General features: G+C 46.3%; 1 protein-coding gene across 8 annotated transcripts in view; it reads left to right on the top strand.

Annotated features, from left to right (window-relative positions):
• The window catches only part of Scml4 (Scm polycomb group protein like 4), a 99,137-nt gene that overhangs the window by 55,554 nt on the left and 23,099 nt on the right, over positions 1 to 20,484 (top strand). For 6 of the 8 annotated variants that reach the window (XM_010635322.3, XM_033763428.1, XM_010635319.3 and 3 more), the window contains 3 exons: positions 3,778 to 3,907; positions 7,444 to 7,644; positions 10,516 to 10,710. In XM_010635322.3, the coding sequence (XP_010633624.1) occupies positions 3,796 to 3,907; positions 7,444 to 7,644; positions 10,516 to 10,710 (508 nt within the window). In that variant the 5' untranslated portion in view covers positions 3,778 to 3,795. Of the gene's footprint in view, positions 1 to 2,883; positions 3,035 to 3,777; positions 3,908 to 7,443; positions 7,645 to 10,515; positions 10,711 to 15,076; positions 15,152 to 20,484 lie in introns of those variants that run through there. The other 2 variants (XM_033763429.1, XM_010635321.3) reach the window with 2 other exon arrangements.

The following is a 20,484-nucleotide window of genomic DNA, read 5'->3' as shown; positions in this document are numbered from 1 at the left end:
TACACTGCTATTTTCTCTTAGTTCATTAAAAAGTTTTGTGTTATTTTCTATTTCTTCTTTGTAAGAGAGAATCTTTTTTGTCTCTGAGTAACTCTTTTGAAGACAATGACCTATAGTTATTCTCTTATTTTGTTATGAGGTTTTGTTTTATTTTTCCATAAAATTAAAAATTTTCTCTCCACTGGGTTATTTGCATCAGCATTAAAATTTACTCCTCCCATTTCAAAAACAAAAATTTTTTTTAAATTTTTAAAAGTGTAATTTAAAAATCACATAGCATAAAATCGATCATTAGAACCATATCTATCACATAGCTTAGTAGTGGTAAGTATATTTACACTGTTGGACAATCAATCTCTAGAATGTTTTCGTCTTGCAGAGCTGAAGCTTTGCACTTATTAAATAACAACTTCTGTCTTACTTTCTTATTGCTGGGACAAAACGCCCAACATTCACAAGTTAAAGAAGGAAAGTTTTAGTTTAGCTCACAGTTTGCAAAGGTTTCAGTCCATAGTTGACTGGCTCCAAAGCAGGGTAGCACAGCAGAGGGGCATAACAGAGGAGAAATAGTCCGTGGCAGGGCAGGCAGCAAGCAGCAAGCCTCTGTTTCCCTTTTATTCCATCCAAACTACAAGCCTATTGGTTGGTGCCTCCCATACCAAGGGTGGGCCTTGACATTATCCACACCAAAAACTGTTGCACCCATCAGTGGACTAATTAGTAATCACACACACCCCTAATTCATAGACATACACCCTAGATCCAACCACCCCCAAAGAGCCCCAACTCTGAATGCTTTGGGGGACATCTAGATAAAAGCCATAACAGCCATTTTCTGTTTTTGATTTTGGTTTTTTTGTTTGTTTGGTACCAGGGTCCTTGCACTTGCAAGGCAGGCAGCAGCACCACTCAGCTAAATCTCTGGCCTTGTTTTTTGTATTTTTTTTAATAGTCACCATCCTAATGTATATGATGTGACATCTGATTGGGGGGCAAAAAAAATCTTTGAATTCTAATTTTCCCTCTTGCTATGGCTGATTCTCTGCTCCACTTCTTGATCACAAAACTCCTTGAAAGAGTTTACTTCCTGATCCCAATACCTCTCTTCCCATTATCGCCTATGCATCTTCCAATTGGGAACCACTCCCCTTTAAAATTTCAATCCAAAGTACAACTCTTCAATTGTACGTCCCATGTCCCCTCATTTTTCACCATCATTTCTTACCACCTTCCAGTATCTTATGTCGTGTACTAATTTGTTTACTCTCTCTCTCTCCCTCATTAAAATGTCAATTCCATGTCAGTAACAAGTAAGATTTATTCTTCTTTTTTCAGTGTGACCCATTACACCACCAACTCTTTTGCTATAAATTGCTAAATCTAATGGCCAATCTTAGTCTCCTTGTGTGATAGAGCATTTGGCATGCTCAACCACTCTCTCCTCCGTGAAACACTCCTTCCATTTGAGGCCTACAGCACTATTCTCTTCAAGTTTTCTTTCTAGCCCACTGGATACTCTTTCCTGGTTTCTTTTGCTGGTTCCTTCTTATGCCTCCCATCTCTCTTGGTTGGAGTCGTGAAGGGTTCAATATTTGGATCTTTCCCTTCTCCATCTACGTGCACTTCTTTGACCATCTCATCCACTGTCATGGCCTCAAATTTCAATTCTATACATTTGTGATTCCCAAATTATATTTTGATTTGGACTCCTCCCATCTCCATAGTCTACTATATGCAAATGCCTACTTAACATCTCCACTTGATGCCTAGTAGGCATCTTATTCCCAAACTAACCCCTAAATCTTCTCCATCTTCGACTTCACTTTCCCTACCTTCAACAAGCCTTAGTCCACGAGTGGCCCTCCTGACCCAAACCCTCATAGTCAATCAATGTCTCTCTTCCCCCACATCCCCACATCATCTCTTTTCTGCTCTAGATTAGTGTCCCCCCACTTTTGCCTCTTTTAGCCTTTTCTCAACACAACAGTCAAGAAGATGATTCAAATGCTAGCTTAAATCCTATTGTGTCCCTGCTCAAAAGAGCATAGAGAAAAAGCTAAAGGTCACAATGTCTTGCAAAGCCCTGCCTGGTCTCAGTGGATTACCTCTCCAATCTCACCTGGCTTCCTTACAGCTGCACAAACTCTCAGGCATCTTCTTGCCTCAGGACCTGAGCACTTGATATTTTCACTGCCTGAATATTCTTCACCTAGAATGATTTGTTTCTCCAAATTCTTGTTCAGTGTCACCCCAAACTGCCTTGACCACTCAAAAATTTCAGTCCCAAGTATATCTCCTCCAATGGCCTTCCCACGCTTCTTCTTTCTTCATTTTCATCATCAACTTCCAGCATCCTGTATTATATATGTACTTATGTGGTTTATCATCTGTCTCCCCTCAATAGAGTATTAGTTCTATGAGGGCAAAGATAAAAATCTCTCTCTTTTTTTAAAATGCTTTGTTCCCTGTTGTATCCCCAGCAGCCAGAAGAGTGTATGATGTGACCAAGATAGAGTATTAGTTCTATGAGGGCAAAGATAAAAATCTCTCTCTTTTTTTTAAAATGCTTTGTTCCCTGTTGTATCCCCAGCAGCCAGAAGAGTGTATGATGTGACCAGGTTCAAAATACATGTTTGTTAAATGAATAAATGAATAGATATGGAATGACCAGATAACTAGAAGTTGGATTACTGTTTTCTCATGACTATTACTGTAATCTATCCTAAAAACATAAGAGGAAAATTAGAATATGGATATATTAACAAAGTACACAACTTTCTATTCAAGCTATGGGCCAGAGGCCAGAATTGTCAGTATCACCTGGGAGATACTGGAATGCTGAATCTCAAGGTTCTACCCTTGCATGTCTGAATCAGAATCTGAAAGTCTGCTTGTAAAAGTTGAGAACTTCTGTTGAGCAGTGGTCCTCAACCTTAACTACGTGTTAGAATTTGAGTGTCTTTAAAAATTCCTGACTCTTGAGTCCCACTCCCAGAGACTGATGTAGTTTGTCTGGAATGGGGTCCAGATGTAGGTCAGTGGTAAAGAGAGGCAGTGACTGATTTATTCATATTGGGGGTAGAAAGCTAAGATTACAAGCATGTCTCTGTAAAGCTTGGTACAGAGGGTGACTCCTTGATGTTGATACCATCAATGTGCCATTTTCCATGAGAGCAAAATTCAGGCCCTCATTTGGTGTTTCAATGAGATCTTGAAGGTGGCCACTGCTCACTACCAGAAGTGCACCACTGTCCACGTGCAGGCTACTTTTGATATTCTGCTGCAGGAAATTAACACCAAGCAGGATGTCAGCCCCTGGGGGAATGGCTCCTGCTCTCTTTGCCAGAAGGACCCAGGGGTCTGCGTGAGCAGAGAGCTCAGCATAATGTGGAGAGCTTCAGGGTCAGTCAGTCCCTGGGTAGTTGTAGGGAAAGGCTTGTCTAAGGGATTCTAGACAGCACAGGGGCACAGACAGGGCACTGTCCCTCCCCAGAGGGCTCATGGGTTTCAACTAGCCACAGCTCTGTGTGTTCCCATGCCCAGTGCCTGGTGTGCCGGTCATTTCCTGGGTATGGTGTAGAGCTGATTTCTGAGTGCCCCTCTAAATATAAACCTTGAGCTTCAACTTGAATCTGAAGCTCATCTTCCACAGCTGCACAGCAGAAATGTGTGGAAGCGTAGTAGAGTAGCAGTGGCTAACTGAAGTCGGAAAAGATTTTGGGATGGTGTAGAGAGCATTTCTAGACTTTCATTGACCAAATGGACTCTTTCTTGCAGCTCAAGTCTCGGGTTCTCATGACTCCTTTAGCCCTCTCACCCCCGAGGAGCACCCCAGAGCCTGACCTCAGCTCCATCCCTCAGGACGCAGCCACCATACCCAGGTTGGCGGCCCCCCAGGCGCTCACAGGTAGGTCAGCAGAATGAACCCCATGGCTGCACTGTCTGGAGGTAGTGAGGTGACACGGTTACTTTGTGTGCCACTGAAAGAGCTAAAGGATGGGTCCAAAGTGGTAGCTGGACAACTGATAGGATGATTCCAGTTTCAGAAAACCTGGGTGTACTTGTCTTGCAGTTGGATTATTTGAAACTGGGTTTTCATTGCACTTTGGATTCAGCTGGTTGCTTTGGGGTTGGATAAGAAAGTACAGTCAGATGTTCTTTTTTGGAGCCAAGTTTCCATTACACCAATATGAACCTGCCCACTTTGAGTGTTTCCATTCCTATCTTTGCACTTTCAGAATTCCAAAGGATGCTAATCTCTCTCAGTTCTATGTAACACCCTCCAGTCTGGTCAGTATAGTGAGTACGCTAATCTCTTTGACTAATGAAGAATCAAAAAAAGCCAACTGTTTCCTTCACCCTCTTCCCCCCGCCTCACATGAGTGCCCCTCATCACAACCCGACTTCATACTCCTCTCTCACTTAAGTCCCTGAAGTCCCCTCCTGTTATTAGTTACCTTTGCTTCACTAGGACGAAGTAACCAATAGCAGAAACTTGGCTTACAATTTCAGTGGGTTCCGTATACATGGTTGACCAGCTCCAAGGCAGAAAGAAAATGGTGGAAGGACCTGGTGAAGGGAAGCTGATCACATTCATGGTGGCCAGGAAGCAGAGAGAGAGAGAGAGAGAGAGAGAGAGAGAGAGAGAGGGGGAAAGGAGGAGCCAGGGACAAAGATACAACCGAGGTCACAGCTCCAGTGACACACCTCCATCCAGGCCCCACCTCTGAACTGCACAGCAGTTAGGAACTCATTAATGGAGGAATCCACTGATGAGTATAGTGCCACTATGATCCCACAACCATCCAAAAGCCCCACTTCTGAACCTGAGACTAATCCATGACCCTCCCCTTGCTCTCGGGTGAAGAACAAACCTGGTAACATGGCTTACAAGACGCCAGCATGTACACCTCCTGACATCCTGCCCACCATGCATCTCTGAGTCCCCATGGCTGGCTATCAGGTCTCAGTATATTCCCCTCCTCCCTCCAGAATGAGCTTACCTTGGGTCACCTTATTCCTCTCCTTTATTGCCCTTGGGCATACCTCCCTCCAGAAAGCCCAAGTGGCCTGTCCTGAAGGGGTCCCAGTATAGGCGCTCCTAGATCTGCCTGGGCTTCTCAAGGTCTCAGTCTCCCACAGAGACCCTGTTGGCTCTGTGAGAGTAGGTCTGCCTCCTGAACTGGTCCATAAGCTCTGTAAGAGCAGTGCCTGTGCCCGTCTGTAGCTGTTTTTCCTCATACTTAATGCCTGACAGACTTTCCTTTTCTTCTGGGATGGTGGGCAAGAAGGAATCCTGTCTTAGCAGGCCTGGAGTCCAGATCCTGCTGCACCACTGATTCAGACTTTGAACTGTCCTCTGATACCCACCTCACAGGCTTGTCCTGAGAATACAGAGCTTGCTCAGTACAAATTAAGTTTCTTCATCTAGACTGTTACTATTTAACCTTCCAAAACCCTACTGGTGTCTTCTTTAAAAATCCCTCTTCAACACCCATTTGCAACAGTGGTTTGCAAGGTAACAAGCTCCATCCTGGGAGGATGGGGTGAGACGTGGTGAGGAATAAGGACCGAAACTTGAGGAAGGGTCATTAACATATGGAAGAAGATACGACATCTGTTACTAAAATTCAGTTTTTAATCTCATCTTTGCAAAATTTCTATTCCTTGGATATGAGGTAGTGTTTCACTTTGTCACTGAAAAGAAGAGAAATAACTTTTCTATCTTATATGGAGCAGTTTTTCTCAGGAGGCAGGCTAGAGAACACTTCACTTAAGGAATCAGGCTGGATGTCATAGACAGTGAGGGATCTTTGAAGTTTTTCTTTTTTGGGGGTACCAGGTCCTTGCACTTGTGAGACAGGCAGTGGAACCACTGAGCTAAATCTCCAGCCCCAACTTTGAGATTTTTAAAAGCAATGTAATAATAACATGATTGCTATTTATAAAGCTTAGAACAACTGAGCTAGTAGTAAAGGGTGGGATGAATTACACCAAGTCAGTCTGCAAACAGGCTAACTAGTTAGGAAACTAGTGTCAAGTTACAGGTGGAAGAGGCAGCGGGAGGTGGGAGCTGATGTCATTGTCATAGAACAAAATTAAGTTGAACTTAATCCAAAGGGCTAAGCCAGTTATATTGATGATAACCAACTCAGTGAGCAGTTTTCTTTGTAGAAAAGTTTTCTCCTAGAAATGAATTTGTGAGATTATTTTTTTTTCTTTTAAATTACAAGATCCATTCAGATTCCTCTGCAATTTACCTAAATTGATTTATATGGAAAACTGGTTTTGTAGACATTGTAACATTATTTGTAGATTTAGGTTACTTAAATTTAATAATTCCCTGTAAAAATGTACACAGTGTGTTAATACAATTAAGAATATAAATAGCCTATAAGTATGTGCTCAATTTTTTTTCCTATAAGATATATGACCTTGAAAGTGTGGGGACCCTAGTTTGAGCTCATCTAAATGGGTTGAATATTTATTTCAATATTTGAATATTTATTTTGGAATTTTATTTGCTCTGAGATTATAAATAGCACTGTCTTTGGAACTTCATTGAATGTATAGTCTCCGGAGTAATTAACATCATGTCAGTTTTCATCCATAGCATAAATAATGATCAAAATGAATGATAGATATTGGGAAGTAGAAAAAAATTCAAATGGGAAGGGGAACAAGAGGGGGAGGAAGGAAAAGGGAAAAAAGAGAGAATAGAAGGGGGAAAATGGCAATAAAGCTTTTGTAAGTCAGGAGGGGAAGAAAGGTTGAAGGCAGGGTAGGAGAATGGGGGAAAAAAAGAAGAATCAATATACATCATGTATCGGTACAAATTCCCCACGATGAATTGTGATCATTATGTATACCCAAAGAGTACTAAGAAAATTAGTTTAAAAAAATAGTGCGACAGGAAAAAAATCTTGCCAACAAAAATGCACAAGAGAGCTTCCGAAAGAGATCATTTTGATTATATCTGTGAAGCAACAAAAAAAGGAAACATAATGAGGAAATGGCTGCCTTTATGTCTGGCAGGACAGCACCTTCACAGGGGCGTGGGAAGGCTGGGAGTGCACGTGCCCCGCTCGCAAACACACACACAGTCACATGGGCTACCCTCACAGTCGTGGGCTTGGATCTGCACATGCCAGGGGGACCCACCCCGCACGGCTCCCTGCCACGAGGCCCCTTGAGAGCAAGCCCTGGAAGGTGGGGGTGTTTGGCTCTTTGGCCTCTTTTGCTTACCCACGAGGCCTTGAGAGCAAGCCCTGGAAGGTGGGGGTGTTTGGCTCTTTGGCCTCTTTTGCTTCACTGATCAGAAAGGATCTGCCCTTTCCAAGGCCAAGGCCAAGGGGGGACGACGGAGGTAGCCCTGGAGCGTGGAGAAGCCAGCCGGCCGGACTCTGGTCAAATGCACCGGCCTTGTGGTCTCTGTCCCCACAGTCTGCCTGTACGTCAATAAGCATGCCGACGCAGGGCCCTACCTGGAGAGGCAGAAGCTGCAGCAGCTCCCTGAGCGCCTGGGGCCCGAGCGGCCAGCGGCTGTCCTGCAGCAGGCCGTGCAAGCGTGCATCGACTGCGCCCACCAGCAGAAGCGCGTCTTCTCCCTGGTCAAGCAGGGCCACAGCGGCGAGCTGGTGTCAGGTAAGGCCTGGGCCAGGGCCACAAGGAGGGCTGAAGAGGACCTCAGGTACGTGACAGGGTGTGGGCAGCTCTCCACCCGCTGGGCTCCAGGGTCCTCCAGAAGTTGCTTCCAGACGAGTGGACACGGGATCCCTTACTCTTGACTCCTCTCTGTCTCCTCTCCCCCACTGCCAGCCCCTTAGTAAATCTTACTGATCTACTTTCAAAATGCATCCAGAATCCAACTATCTTTCAGCCCGACACACAACAATCACTACGATTCTTTTTAAAATACCTAAGCTAGATCATGCCTCTCCTCTACGCTGAACCTTCCAAGAGCTCCCATGTCACTCCAAGCACAAGCCCCACTCCTACAAGGGCTCATAGTCCTCGGTGAGCTGGCCTTGATTACCTCTTTGTTTCTTTCTCACCCACTACTACCCTGGTCCAGTCGCAGTGGCTTCCTCACTCTCCTTCTATCCCTCAGTCGTGCTCCTGCCTCAGAGCCTTTGCACTTGCCATTCTCTTTTTTCTGGAATGCTCTCCCCCAGCTCTCCCGGTGACTTGCTGGTGGACATCCTTTAGGCTTCTACTCCGATGCCACCATATCACACAATCCTTTTCTGACCCCTTGTCTAATATATCAGCTTTTGTCAATCTCTAGTCTGCTTTATTCCATCCCTTTTTCACAGAATTTAACATCACGAAGGACAGGAGGGGAAGTCCATGATTTCAACCCCATCTCAAAGAGGCCTTCCAGAAATCTGAGAAATCCCTTCTTTCATTGTCAGAGCTCTCCTCCAGTCTCTGCCCTAAGTTGACAGCTTCCAGAGGGGGCCACCTCTGCTCCCACCAAGTGAGGGTGCAGAATGGCTTGCTCCATCCCTGCAGGTGTTTTGCTTGTCTTACCCCGGGCACCACACAATGGGTGTCACTACCAGCCCTTAAGCCCTGGAGCACCAGGCCCTTGCAAGATGTCTCATGTCCCAGGGGATAGCTTGATATCTCCCTCTGGCCCAGTGTCATGGACAGGCCTCCCACAGCACTAAGGAAAGGGAGGAGATTTCCGGCAATGGGGCAATGCAGCTGACCCTGCTGACTAGCTAAGAAAGAGTCAGGGGGAGCGGGCTTCTGAGGTGGCTGCATCCTGCATAACCCGAGCAGGGGCACTTTGTGTAACCCCAGTCCCAAGGCTGGGTATGGGGAAGGCATTGCTTGCCACGTTCCAGCTCCAATGGTGCCGGTTCACCTTGTAGAGTTGGCCCCGTGGGAACCTGGCAGGCCCTGCAGATCCTATGGCCTGACTTGCTGGTGACTGACTGGAATAGACCTTGGCAGGTCTGAGGTGTGTCTCTGACCCAGTGTGATTTTTAAGAGACTTCAGTGGAAGTGAACAGAAATATAAGATGACATACTGGCAGAGGGAGAAGGAGGAGAGTCCTGTGGCAGCCCCTCCGAGAGCTGCTTGCTGGTCTTCTGATTTCCATGTAGAAGCCAGGTTCTAGGTCACAGGCAACCCTCCAAGCCAAACGCCTTGGCTTTCCTTGCTGCACTGGGGCTCAGGGCACAGACCTGGTGCTAAGAGGGCTCCTCCTCACTCTGCACCCACCCTGAGTGGCCCTCAGGGGACTGCATTGTATAAGCTGGAGAGGGGACTCTGCTCCCACTTTCCTGGTCAGGCGTGTTGTGACCTAAGGATCTTGGCACTGGGGAAGAGCAAGGCCAAAGTGGACCAAGACTTGCCACTTGGGGCTGTTTCCCTTGGTTGAGGGAAGCCCTGGGAAGGCCAGGCTGAAACACTCTCTGGGCATCTTGGAGAAGGGCACAAATCTGAGCTGACTCCTACGCCAGGCTGAAACACTCTCTGGGCATCTTGGAGAAGGGCACAAATCTGAGCTGACTCCTTGTGCCACCACCTTGAGGTTGGTCACCAAGTGAGAGATGGTTTTTCACAGAGATGGAGGATCTTCAGGACCATGGGAGAAAGGGCTACTTCTAGAGCCGGAGCGAGGAGATTAACCCGAGGTGTATTGAGGTCCTGAAACCAAAGAGGTGCTGGATAAAAGGGAGGGCCTGTCATAGGGGCATCGGAGTCATGCTGGAGCAGCTCCCCAGGTGAAAACCCTGCCACAGAATCATAAGTGTAACCCACGGCACAGAATAAATACTGTGAGACTGTCCTGAAATTAATAAATGACTGAATAAATAAATAAATGGGGAAGAAGTCCTGGGACAACTTTTCTCTATAGTAAAATTTCCAGGTTGGCCTTGAACTCCTGATCCTCCTGCCTCAGCAACCCAAGTGCTGGGATTGTAGGCATGCAGCATCATTCCTGGCTGGACTTCTTGAGTTGTTCCCAAGGAACAGAACAGAGCAGCGATGGGGAACCTTTTGGAGCTTTCAATGATGCGAACAGCCCACTGAGGCAATGTGCCATAGGTTCACCACCACTGGAATAGAGAATCCAGCAGAGGAAGGTGGCCTTGGCCAGGGGACAGAGGTTAGCACCCCCACTTGTGCTGTGTGAATGTCCCTGATCTGACTGGTGCAAAGGACACTTCATCTCTGTTGTCCGAAAATCCCACCATCCCAGTCTGACCATGAGAAAAACATCAGACAAACCAAACTGAGGGGCGTTTTACACAGTTTCTGAGCAGGATTCTTCAAAGTTGTCAAGCTAATGAAAGATTAGGAAAGGCCCAGCAACTGCCGGAGAACAAAAAGACAAGGAGGGACTTGCCATCTAAATGCAATATGGCGTCCCAGATGGGAACCCGTAACACACGCGGGACATTAGATAACAGGTGAAATCCAAACACAGCTTACTTGACAGCTGACATCCCCTTGCTGGGGCTGACTGACCGGCACAACCACTGTCTCTGGCTCTCCAGTGTCCGCGTCCTTTGATGGAAAACAGCACCTGCGGAGCCTGCCCGTGGTGAACAGCGTTGGCTACGTCCTCCGCTTCCTGGCCAAGCTGTGCCGCAGCCTTCTGTGTGATGACCTCTTCAGCCACCAGCCCTTCCGCGGGACCCCCAGAGCCTCCGAGAAGGCCCCAGAGAGAGAGGAAGGAAGGATGGAGTCAGGTAGGCCTCATCCAGCTTCCCCTTGCCTGCCGGCCCTTACCTCAGGCTGGGATGTGAAGGGGCTGCTGAGGGGTCCCTGGAGGCTTATGACTGCCTCTCTGCGGGACCCCAGGAACACCCAGAGCCGGCCTAGATTGTCCCCAGCCCAGGTGGCCTTGGAAAGTAGTCGCTCCTGCTATTGAGAGCTGGCACTCTTTGAGCCCTATGTGTCGGCATTCAGACACAAGATCATCACATCTAAGGAGTGATTTTCCTTCGCTCTACTGTCACTGAAGCTCCGAGCATATTTTGATCAGTTGAAGGACTAGGAGACTTAGGAACTAAGAAATCCACAGAATCTAGGGCTAAAGAATAAATGAAGTTGGTTCTGCCTGGGAAGAAATGCTGTGACAAAGTGTCTATGGTTGTAGGAATTTGGGCCATGTATGAAATATGTGTTCTGGCAAGAGCTGGAGTTTTCCTCACCCCAGGATGGAGAGTGGCCCAAGTGTTGAACTCCTTTTATACCACCAGCCACAGAATATTTTAAGATGGAAACATGGCCAGGGGGCGGGCAGCAGGGGATCACCTGTGCATATCTTCTACCACAGTGTTGTCTGCAGCAGGGGTGTCCATGCCCCTGGGAGGAGCTCCTTCCTCACCAAGCAGCCCTGGGTTGCAGATTTGCAAAGAGTTGACCATGAATCTCAAGGAAGAGCAGACATGTTCACCTTCTATCTGTCTTTGAAAGTAATGTTGTTGATCTATGGAAAGCACAGAGGCAATCAAACTAGAGCTGAGCCGCTGTGTTACTCCGTAAACCTTTGCGGATACTTGTTCTGTTCCAGGCACTGTGTGGAGACTCTGTCTTACACGAGACAAATGCCTGAGCCTAGGAAAGTGTCTGAGGGATAGATGACTATGACACAATGAGAGACAGTTAGATCTGCAGGTTTGTGTTCACAGACGGGTTTAGAGCACGCAACACAAGACACATAATATAAGAGTGGCTGTATCTCAAGCCCAGGAAGACAGCAGGAAAGGATCTAAATTTAGATCCTTAGTATAGATTTTCTTGGATACTACAGAGAACCTTGCCTATGATTTTGCTTTCATCTCTCTGGGACCCAGGAAATAGGAAGAAACTTGGCCTTTACAAAGAAAGGTACCTAACTGAACATGGGCGCTGTGAGCAGTTACCGTAGACGGCAATATGGTTCTTCATTTCTCTATGTGCGAGTTGGAAAAGGCTTCTTATCTCTCTGGGCCTACTTTTCCCATGTTCAGTGTGAAGTTGGAGGTGCTGATACAAAATATTTCTTGTGGTTCTGATGGTTTATAAATCTTGCCTCTCCTTTAAACCATAGCTGACTCAGAACATATTTTTAAACAAATTTATTTCCTGCTGAATCTTGCAACGAGAGTAGCAGAATGATGTGATTTCACTTCTCAGACCCTTGCTGCACTGTTACAGAGATCCAACAATGACCCATGGGAGTGGCCATAAAGCCACGGAATGGATGTCTTCCATCATCCTGTAAATGTAGTCCTGCAGGACAAATACTTTCCTGGCGGTGGATAAAATTAAGGGTAAATCTTGCAGTTTTTCTGGTTCTTTTCCTGTTACAAAATGTTAGTCAAGAGGTCAGGGTGATATTTGAGCTTTTAATTCCACTCAAAGATAACAACCACCTTTACACTCTATCCCCAGCTCAGGCTTGCTTCAGGCCACCTGTTGGCTCCCCTATCCGCACTTTTGTTTTCAGCCCCTCCCCTACTTACCTCTTTTGCTCTCAGAACCCTTTACCTCATTGTGGGGGAAGGAGGACAGGCAAGAGGTGGGAGAGTTTTTCCTGGATAGATCCTGTTGAGAGTTGCTTCCTGGTTCCTACAAGTGTTTTTAAGCTGATTCCTCATTCTGCTGCCTCTTCTATGAGTTCTTGGGTAACTTGACCATCTCTCACCTGCCCGTCCCTTAGTGTGGACAAATGCAACTCTTCTCTGGATGCTCACTTACAGTTCCTTCCATAGTCCAAAGGCTCTGGGGTCAACTCTAGCATCTTTGCTGAAGCTCCTTTGTTCCTCCAGACTGCCCTGTGGAAATGATCTAAGACAGTCCTACTGCAGGGTTCTCTTCTGATGGTCCACATCTCTTCCTTGAGAAACATTCGCAATTCACACGCTCTGACCCAACAAATTCTGAGTCCTACCAGCACCTCTCCTTTGATCTGCCAGCCAATGACATTCTTTCAGATTTCCTGTGAAATCCAAGCAATGACCTATCATCTCTCCCAAACTCCAGAGGACTCGCGGGGCCACTTTGAAACCACTGGAAACAACCCGGTCAGTTGTCTCCATAATTTGTCTTTTGATTAACTGGTTTCTCAGCCCCTACAATCTTGTCTTCAGGTGAGATGTGGGTAGTGTAAAACTGCTTTCCACCTGAATGAAGGTCACACTCACATTTCACCCTGACAAGCGGGGGCTATTGTCTTGCAGCCCCAGCCAAAACCAGAGCTAAAATAGTTCATTTTAACATCTTACCCCAGAGGATGACAGCCTTCCTCAAGCTTTTGTGTTCTGCTGAGAGCTGGTTTCCTTCCTAGGAGGCTGGGAGGGAATGACCTTAGTTGCCTAGGACCTTTCTCCAGCCCATGACAACTTTGCAAAAACAAATTGCTCCAAATCAACTAACGTGATGGCAGTGGTTTCTCACACTCAGTGCATCGCAGACCTAATGTTGTGTGCTTCACTTGTCAGGGAGCCAGGAAGGGTGAAGAAAGCAGTGGGGACGTGGTAGGGACTGAGCAATCCCCTGTCCCTGCATGTCCTGCCAGTCTGCTATGAGCCCTAAGACGCCACTCTAGGGAATTGGCCTTTACAGGAAGACATTGTCTCCTTAGGCTCACCTTGCCACAGTTCCGTTAAAGGGCTCATTGTTATGGTAGAGGATGAATTCATCTATCATCTACTATTGAAGGGCAACTGACCCTCTGACTGCCTAGAAAGGGGTCGGCAAGAGCTAAAGAAAAAAAAAGACAACAGACTTGTGTAATTTCACAGTATACAGGGGGCCAGGAAGTCAGGTCCTCAGATTGGGCAACGACAAAGACACTCGGAGCTTGCCACTATTTATGAGTTCATAGGGAGGATCAGATGACTCTGAAGGTGGCGGTAATCCTAAATTCATGAGGATCTTAGAATGGGAGGAAGTATCAGATGTCTCAGGGTGGAGGGGGATCTATGACACCAAGGACCTTCCTCTGATGAGGATCTTAGGTCTATGAGGAGTTTATGTTGATTAGGATGGTGAGATGAGCACAGTTTACAGCAGGAGGTGGGATGAGCTAAGCTGATAAGGAATTTTTCCCTCCCCAGGTGAAACCTTTCTCTTTTTTTGTTACTATTCGGTTATTAGAGAACTAGGATGTCTTCCGCTGATATAATCCTGCCCTTGGGTACTACAGCATCACGGGAACCCTAGGCCTCAGACAGCCCTAATCATAATTTAATTGTGAAATGATTTTCCCCCAAAATTATGTAGAATGGCTCCTGACAATCTACTTTCTCAGCATTGTGACAAGAAAGGTACATACAAGGGCAACGATGGAGGTCTGTTCTGTGTTCAGCTCTGTACCATCCACAGGGCCACGTCAGCAGTAAATCAGACTGTAAGGTCTCCAGTCCTTCAAACCAGAACAGTGCCCAGGCGTTCACTCCAGTCTGCTCCATCCTAGCCCTCATGTCCGACACTGGGAGGGTTTGTCAGCACAATAGAACACATTTCCCGAAGACAGTTAATCCCATGCTAGAGAAATGCAACTGAGAACTATCAAAAAAAAAAAAAAATTGGGAATAAGAACTGTGGAATAAGAAAAGGAACATTTGGGAAAGATGTAATTCTCTGTTCCAGTACATGATTGCAAGTCACATGAATGTGTTGTTTAGGGCTGAGGAGCAGAATTGAGAGTAAGAAGTTAGAAGGTAAATGTAAACTGAAATTCTTGCCACTCAGTTGGTCGGGGCATTATCCTCACCTGAAGAAGGCAGAACTCAAAGGCCCTTCAAGGCTTTAACCTCAGATCCCCAGGCCTTGTAAAGACACAAGGTGTAAAAGGTGGGCTCAAGAAACACTCCCTCCTGGGGAGGAGTGGGCAGTGGGACACTGGACGGGGCACTGGGAAGATTGTCCCCTCCTGAGGCAGGTGACACTGACACGGCAAAGAGCTCTGAAAGGTCAGAGTCATTCGGAAGTAGAAGGGGCTGCCCGTCTGGGAGGGGTTAGTGGTTTTCCCACTACCAGTGATAGATGTGTGCTCAGTCCACCTTGGAGGGTGGGAGGGCCTTGGAGGAGCAGGAGCGAGATGTGCTCTCTGCTCCCTTTCAGGCTGATGGTCACGGACTAGAGATGACGGAGAACAGCCCCGGGGAGCAAGAGAAATAGGTGCTGTAAGAGCCCCAGCAAGGACCTTCAAAGGTGGAGACAAGGACATCAAGACAAAGTGGCCTCCCTTAGAAGATCTCCTCCTTGGACAGAGGGAGGGCTTTTCCCAAATCTCTGCCTCAGAAATTTCAAATCTAAATTTCTTCTACAAAAGATCTTCTTCCCATGTCCAGGGGCAATCAGGCTTCAGGACTGCCCAGCTGCCCAGAGGTGGGCCTTCTTGGCTTGAGACCAGGAAATACAGTCCTTCACCCCCAGTTCTGTTAATCGACTTCCAGTTTGGCTTGTGTGTCTTTTGGGAAGTAAGCAGCCTTATAGGTGCAGTAGGAGAATGGAGCAGAAAGGTTGATTTGGACCCACTGGTCAAGGGTCATGAGATGGCCCTGGCGGAAATGTTGTCTTAGCTTTGAGTGTTAAGAAAAGTCAAAGTCTCCTTTAGTGGGAGCTTGCAAACTTTAATGTGCTCGGGAACCACCTGCACATCAGCATCTTGCTGAAATGCGGATTCTTATCAGAAGGCTGGGCAAGGGGGAGTTGGTGGGAGCCTGAATTTCTAAGGAGCCACCACTTGGGGCCCCACTCCATGACAGTGTGGCCTGGCAGTCTGGTTCACGCAGGGAAATGCATTTCAGGTCTTTCGTCTATGTTAAGGTGCTTCCTCTTTTGTACAAATGTTGCCACTGAAGATGGTTTGAAGTCCAGGGGAGTTGTCCCATGGGCTAGAGAAAAGAGGTGCATGAGTGGTAAGGGTCAGGGTGACACAAGCATAAATCCAGATGAGAAAGAGATCTGTGGATCAGGGAAGAGGGTGAAAAAAAGACAGAAAGGCCAAAGACACACTTCTCAGTAGCCTGGCAAACACCTGCAGGGACTCTGATAGCCTTTCATCCTCTCCAACCCTGAAAATAAGCCCATCTGACCCTGCCAGACCTTGTTTCCATGTCCATGATGGCATTTGATTTTGCCTTAGGCTGTGGGATTCTGGGCGTAGAGCTCATTTCCTCTCTGTATGCACCCAGGGGCATGCTGTACCCAGCCAAGACCGACACAGAGCGAGAGCACAGGAATATTACTGACATGACATCTGTGTGTAATGCTACAGAGCAAACCGCTCACTGAGAGTAGAAGATCTTTTGAAACCACAAATGTGGTGGTTGAACTCGTCGGCAAGACCTAATTGAGTAGCTGGTTTCCTGCCTTTTGAAGCTTCAGCAGGATGGGAACAAACTGTTTACTCTCTGAAGAGCAGCTTCTTTGATGCACAGATGGTGGGGCCGGATTGGGAGCCGGGAGTGTCCTGTCCTCTCCAGGCTTGCTCCTCTTCACTGGCTGGTCGTTTCTGAGCCGGCACCTGAGAACTATTGCAGTAACAGCCCCATCACAGTGCACTGCATGACAGCTGAACCTCACACCCTGCATTCAGAAAGCGAATCTTCTCTCTTGTTTGGTGACACAGTTGTCTCACGTGATAGAACTACAGAGAAGGGCTATGTGGAGAATAGCCTATCTGGCAGTCTTGGTTCACCCAGGGAAATTCATTTCAGGTCTTTCGTCTGTGTTAAGGTGCTTCCTCTTCTGTACAAATGTTGCCACTGAAGATGGTTTGTCTATCTTTTGACAAGGTCATTTCTTTCTAGAAAGAAATAAGGTATGTCAAGTGGCACATATCTCATTACAGAGACCCATCCAGTTCACCAGTGGGAGACATGTATTGCGTGCCCCTATTTGTGACATAGTAAGGCACATGGAGGCCAGGCCACTTGCTCAGAGCCATGTCGAAAGGCAGCCCAGGGAAGAGGCTGAGGTCCAGTCTTCTTATGCCTGTCGCCTTGCTTTTCCTCCAAGTCCACCACCCTTAATACACTACTATCCAACACTGATGGTAGCAGTAGAGGCGGCTCTTTCAGGAGGCTGCCTACACGAAGCAGCTGTTCACAAGCAGTGTGTGATGCCCCTTGTCACATTTAGCAAAGATGTAAAAGAGCAAAACAAACCTCAGCCCCCACTTAGCAAAATTCAGGTGGAATCCGCACTCTACATAGGTCAACTCTCTTCTCCTTCTAAGTTTTCTATCTTTACCCCAGCAGGTGTTTTATCCTTGTCCTTGTACTCTTGGGATATCAGTGCTGGCTGCTGCCTATGAGATGGGCAAAGACCATCATTCCCGCCACCAGAGGAACCTTCTCATCCCTCCAAAACCCTGCCCCACATGCATTAGGCATACAGTATTTTAAATAATGTCTGAAATGATAGAAGAAAAGAACAAAGGGGAATTATTGAGTAATGAGTATAGAATTTCAGGGTTATGAGATGAAAAGAGTTGTGCGAATAGATAGTGGGGGTGGCCGCACAACATCATGAATACGCTTAATACCACTAAACGGTACACTTAAAAATGGTAAAGATGGACTTTTGGATGAAGTAGATTTGCATTGTTGCTTTCAAACCGACCAGTGGTGTGACAGATTTTTCAAATTTGTTAAGGTGGTAAATCTTATGCAGATTCTACCACAGTGAAAAATTTGGGATTACTAGAACCTATCCCCTGAAAAAGAAAATAATGAAGGAAGACATGTTACTCTGAATTCTCTTGCAGCTGTTTTATGCCCCCAGTACAGGCCACAGGATTAGCACACTGCAGAGCTATGTTCATTCTGTCACAGCCACGGGTCCTGTGAACAATGAGCTGTTGGATCTCCAGCTGAGAGGTGGAAAGGGGGTCATTTGGAAGGAGAATAAATTGTCAGTGGCAAGCTCAGGGCTTAAGAATCCTTGTAGGTCTTGGTGGAAAGTTAAAAAAGAGATTCCACAGTTCCATAGCAAATTCAAGGCCTTCGTGACACTCAAGGCAGTGGAAGCCCAGCCAGGGCCCTTACAGCACAGAACAGGAGTGTGGCCTGTGGAGGGTTTCCAGCTCTCCCTGCGTGTTTGGGGAAAGCCATCTATTATATTTTCAACTGTATCTTTCATTTAATTTTGATGTCTGTCTTTCTCTCTTTTTCAGAAGGACCTCTAGAGAAAAGCCTGGGCTTTGTAGGATTTAAAATAGATTTCAACAATGTCCGTTTTAAGACTTAGGTTCTCTTTTATAAAAGCTCAGTTGTTATTCAGTAATTAGTGGTTAAATGAATGAAAGGGTGCATGTTCCAGTTAGGTTGTCCACGGCACTTTAAATATAGAATAAATAGTATGATCTTGAATCGCATTGACTACCCTCATAATATTTTAATAGAAAACATTTACATTCAAATAAAACAAAATGAAGATAACACCCTCCTTGTCTAACACCATAAGTAAAGTCATTTTGTGGATTAATGGTGCCAACACCCATGACTCGAAGAACAGAGTGGTAACGATGATGTATCTTTTTTTTTCCCCCAGCTTTTCCAACTTTATTTAGAAAACCAAATCCAGACCCCAGTGCCCCCCAGTCCACACAGCCATAATTTAAATAACTTAGAGAAGAGAGAGTCAGCTTTTCATCACTGGTACACAATACTTGACAATACAATTTAAAGGAGGAAAAGTTTATTTTGCCTCACAGTTTCAGAAGTTTCAGCGCATGGTCAGCCATCTCCAAGTCAGGAACTCCATGGAGATCAGGAAGCAGAGCAGGAGAACAGTGTCAGAGAGGAGAGATGTAGTACACAAGGTCGTGCCTCCACGACCAACCCAGATACACCAAGAAGTGTGCTTTACAAATCTCCAGCAACTCCCAATCCAGTCCAGTTGACAATTCATTTTAGCTGCCACATATGGTAAATCCCCAGGAGACTTTCTACCGTTTGAGAGAGCTCCTTCTATGAAAGAATGTGGAGGAGTGAAGAGCTTGTTTTTTGGTTTTTTTTTTAAGCCAAATAGGTTTTTTTTCCTTCTTTCAAGGGTAATTTTGTATTCCCTAAAAGACACCTCTCTCCTCTCTTTTCATGCCTCTCCAGAAATTAAAAAGACATCTACTAGAAATCTGCACTGTTTCACAAGGCTAACAGTCTTCCCTGTGAACCCCCACCCTTCAGTGTTCCATGAGCCGCACAGCTGGAGACGATGCTCAGGGATCCTGGCCTCTCTGCCGACCATTTGAGCCTGGATCCTTGCAGAGGGCCTTCTGTGTCTCTAGTGGACCAGACCAAAGAGCTCTGCCTCTGGTTGAAGGGCAGATCCAAGGGATGGGCCAGGTGCCTTAGTAAATCCCAGGGGACGGTAACCCAGTTCTCTGATTATTACATCAGAACACAGAAACCATAAGGACTGGTAGAAACCAAGGGACCCAGGATGTGCCATCCAGACATTGCAAAACCTTCAGAGCCCCAAGCAATTGTATTGGAGACTCCATCAACCTCTTCAGGTTGTTCTCCTAGACCAATACGCCGAGCCCCTGTGGTGGGTGCTAAGGTAATATCTGCAAGTTGTCCAAACCACAGTCCGTTGATCATGCTTCAGAAGTAGGGTTAAAATGGCAAACCATGCCAAGAGGAATGGAAGCAGGACACCAACAGGCGTCTAAGATCAACTGCATAAACTGTCCTATTAGTGAATGATTTCTGAATGTCATACGTAAGCACGATACCATTTGCTGAGAGAAAAAGAAAACATAAACTTCCATACAGAAAGTTGAACCTATAGAATTGAATCTATAGGGAAGACACTGTAGTACTGTAGAGTTAATGATTACAACTTCCAATCTGAATGTGCAGAGTCAAGAGGAATGAATCAAATTCTCTTTTCTCGTTTGTCTTAGTTAATTATTGCTGTGTAACACATTACCCTCAAAATCTAGTGACTTACAATAACATTGTTTCCTCACAGTTTCTGTGGGTCAGTGGTGCAGGAGCAGCTTGTCTCTGGGTCTCACAAGTCTGTAAGCCTCTCAAAGCTCAAGCAGGGAAGGATCTACATCCCAGCCTTCCTGTGGCCGTTAGCAGGATTCAGTTCCCTGTGAGCTGTTGATCCCTTGACAGGTGGGCCAATCTAGAGAACATTTCACAACATGGCAGGCTCACCAGAGTTGCAGTTCAACAGTGCTGTCTTTCACTTCCTGTGGTTTTAGTTACCTGAAATAATCTGAAAATATTGAATGGGACATCCCAGAAATATATAATTCGAAAGCTTAAAATTGTGCTCCATTCTGAGTAGGATGGTGAAATCTTACGCCATCTCATTCTGTGCTACCTGTGACTCATCCTTGAGTCCAGTACGCCCATGCGGTGTACACCATCAGCCTGTTAGTAGCCATCTGAGTTAGTCAGATCAGTTGTTGGGTATTGCAGTGTCATGTTCAAGTGACCCATACCTGGTAGCCTATGGTATGCCTAGGTCACCTCACTTCATCCTCTCACAGCACCACAAGGAGC

The sequence above is a fragment of the Fukomys damarensis genome, unplaced genomic scaffold (assembly GCF_012274545.1).
Source record: "Fukomys damarensis isolate Sample0158 unplaced genomic scaffold, DMR_v1.0_HiC HiC_scaffold_14, whole genome shotgun sequence".
Lineage (NCBI taxonomy): Eukaryota > Metazoa > Chordata > Mammalia > Rodentia > Bathyergidae > Fukomys > Fukomys damarensis.
The sequence above is the reverse complement of the archived record's forward strand: the minus strand, read 5'-3'. Positions and strand labels throughout refer to the sequence as shown.